Source organism: Sphaeroforma arctica, assembly GCF_001186125.1.
Source record: "Sphaeroforma arctica JP610 unplaced genomic scaffold supercont1.702, whole genome shotgun sequence".
Taxonomy (NCBI): domain Eukaryota; class Ichthyosporea; order Ichthyophonida; genus Sphaeroforma; species Sphaeroforma arctica.
Window position 1 is genome coordinate 9,106 of NW_014039856.1, and position 3,057 is coordinate 12,162.

General features: G+C 43.8%; 2 protein-coding genes across 2 annotated transcripts in view; both read left to right on the plus strand.

The window, feature by feature from the left end:
• SARC_08129 (hypothetical protein) overlaps positions 1–716 on the plus strand; it is a gene marked incomplete at both ends in the record, with an annotated part of 2,931 nt that extends 2,215 nt beyond the window's left edge. The window contains 2 exons of the mRNA XM_014297901.1: positions 133–379; positions 695–716. Of these exons, the coding sequence (XP_014153376.1) occupies positions 133–379; positions 695–716 (269 nt within the window). The remainder of the gene's footprint in view (positions 1–132; positions 380–694) is intronic.
• A 422-nt stretch (positions 717–1,138) lies between these two features.
• SARC_08130 (hypothetical protein) lies at positions 1,139–2,908 on the plus strand (the record flags this gene model as incomplete). The annotated part of the gene is made up of 3 exons (XM_014297902.1): positions 1,139–1,779; positions 2,418–2,655; positions 2,864–2,908. 3 exons carry the CDS (start codon positions 1,139–1,141, stop codon positions 2,906–2,908), a joined length of 924 nt encoding a protein of 307 aa, XP_014153377.1.
• Positions 2,909–3,057: the final 149 nt, after the last annotated feature.

Below are 3,057 nucleotides of genomic sequence, written 5' to 3' on the forward strand. Positions count from 1 at the left end.
ATATATATATATTATATACATAATATATATATATATATATATATATATATATCCGTACTTCATAACAACTTCATAACAAGTAGAATGTTATCCCATATCCGAAACACTCACCCACAACCTCTCTCGCCACAGCTCCCACGCAGTCCTACACATTCACTGGCAACGAATGTACGCGCTGGTTGGGCCAGGAATACAGCCTGACCAATGAGGAGTGTATTCTGCTGTGTCAAGAGATGCTTGATAAAGACCGCATAGCCTTGGTAACTCCACGTGGGCGTGAGGGCCGTTTTGCCGTGGAGGTGAAGCGGGACCTGATATACCGTATTGTCCCGGAATCGGAACGGCCGAAAATAGATATTACTGATAAGCCGAGTGAAAGGTTTGTGGCAATTTATATAGGCGTGTGCAAAGATTCCTTGTACCCACGATACTTATCAAAACCTTTTGAGTCTTTAATCATGCACTTTGGCTAGCGTTTAAATTGGTTCATACGAATAAGTTCTATACGCACACGTCTGGTAGCCGTTTATGTTCTCAATACCACGTATGAGTGGGCAATGGGTGATTAAAAGGGGTCGGTATACTTGCTGTATTACGGTGAAATAGAGCTGAGACAGAACTCAACAGCAAACTGAAGCATATTTTTAGACGTCTCATGACCATCTGATCATTTTATCAATATAACACTAAACAGGCTTACCAAAACAAAATCATGATCTAAAGTATCAAACACCCTCTTAAGGAGGAAGAGATGAATACCTTCATTAAATTTTATATATATAACTAACTGTACAGTACAAGAAGATATGAATATCATCACCACCTACCTAGAATAATCAATTATACGCCCTACCTAAGCAATACTGACACCGAACCCATATATGTCACACTACAAGTCTTTTCCAGAGCACATGAAGAGATGAGCACCATTACCAACAATCCAATATGTCCAAATGTACACGCTACTTTTACAGCACTGATATCGAGCTTAATATATGTCTTTTGACACGTCACTTCCAGGATACAGGACGAAGTGAACACCAATACTAACAAAAAATAACGACAATACACCATACACCCACCCATTGACACCCCACTATGTACTATACCGAATGCTCTCCACAGGTTACAGGAAGAGATGAACGCCATCACCAGGCAGATAAGCGTGGAGCGGCAGATTGCGGGAGCCGCGGATCGCATTGGCAGTAGCAGCGGCGCGAGCAAGAAGATTGGTAGCAGCAGCGGCAGGAGCCAGGCCAAGAAGTACAAAGAAACCATCATGGCCAGGATAAAAGAGCTAGATAGTACTCTGAATACTCTGCGCGAGACTCAGGGAGTATGCTCGCAGCGGTACAGTCTGCACTTGGTGTCGTACGCGTGTCATAATGCCACAGATCACACGAGCGTGGGCTCTGTGGAGGGGTTGACTACCGGCACAACGGTTGGCAATGGGGCTGTGGGTGTGCCAGGGCAAGGGAAGGCACGCCCGAGCCCTAATGACGGGGATGTGGAGAGTGAGGCTTTTGGTCAGAACTCGGGGCTGTCTGTACGCACGGTGTTCTTCCCCACACAGATGGCCCGAGACGAAGTGCTGGAGCAGCTACTACCGGCAGTAACTCGGCAGAGTATGTGTACAATGGAGAGCCTGAACCAGTACTTGAACCAGGCCGAGGAACGGGATACGGGTAATGAGGCACCGCATACACCCGAGTTCATGAGTGCTGTAAGCAGGCTGAGCTGGCTAGATGTGGATGATACCGCCAAGAGGGGTATATACAGGTAGGTGCTGTTGGACGGTGGGGTTTGTACGGTGGATCAGTGACTGTGTATGTGAGCCCAGCTATTTGCCGTGATTATATTTGGTATACGCGTATTCAAGTAATTGAGCACGGTTTATAGTTGCTTTTGAGGTTGGTTATGAATGATCTATTTGACAGTGTACAATTGTTCCTATATGGTGTTCTTGACTGAGTGCTTCTCATAAAAATGGCACTGTTCCTAATTCTGTGGTGGTTTAAAACTTTGTGGTTATCCAGAAACACACGTGCTCTCTTTCTACTACTGCACTTTGTATATATACACTCAACTTTAAAAAGATGGGCTCCAAAGGTACGACACGACGAGACTATTAATTGCAGTATAACGCCTCATTCTTTCTTTCCAATATTATATATCTGTATCACCCACACAGCTTTACTCAGAAGGGCTACAAGAGTACGATTCAAAGTAGCTGCTATTTCATTTATAACATATCATACTCTACTAAACAATCCAATTCTGATCATTTACATTCAATCAACACAGCTTTACTCAAGAGGGCTCCAAGAAAACGATTCAAAGAAGCTACTATTCCATTTATAACATCTCATACTCAACTAAACAATGCAATTCTGATCATTTACATTCAATCAACACAGCTTTACCAAGAAGGGCTCCAAGCGTATGGTGCGTCGAGACTATGTGATCTGCTGCCAACGGCCCAGCGAACCTCCAGACGCTTCGTTGTCGATGTCTTCGTTCGACACCAACAGCCAATGGGGTGCATCTTGGTCCTCATTAGCTGAGCCTAGTCTGATCACGCTGGGAAAGCCCTCGCCGTTGATAGTCAAGCGCGGGTCTATGTCCTCGGCCACGTCAATGCTGCTTCACCATAAGGTATGTCGGTATTGGTAGTATGTACGTACATGTTGCAAACACTTGCCGTAATATTTACATATAGGCAAGATTTGCTTCTGCAGTCGATTCTATGTGTTTATGTATGTATGCATATAAATGTGTGTGGATATTATCTCGGCAAATCTACATAAGGCAAGATGTACTTCTGATTATACATACTCATATGCCGAACCTGTGAAATCACTAGCAAAGCGCCATCATTGATAGTCCATCGTTGGGTCTATATCATTGACTACGCCAATGCAACCTCATCACATACGAGCGGCCGTTTTTGAGCAAAAGTAATTGTGACACATATATCGTACGATTGTAGTCATGGTTTGTGAAAACAACTATATTGGTGTAGTACTTTGTATCTAATAATAATTGACACGCACGAAT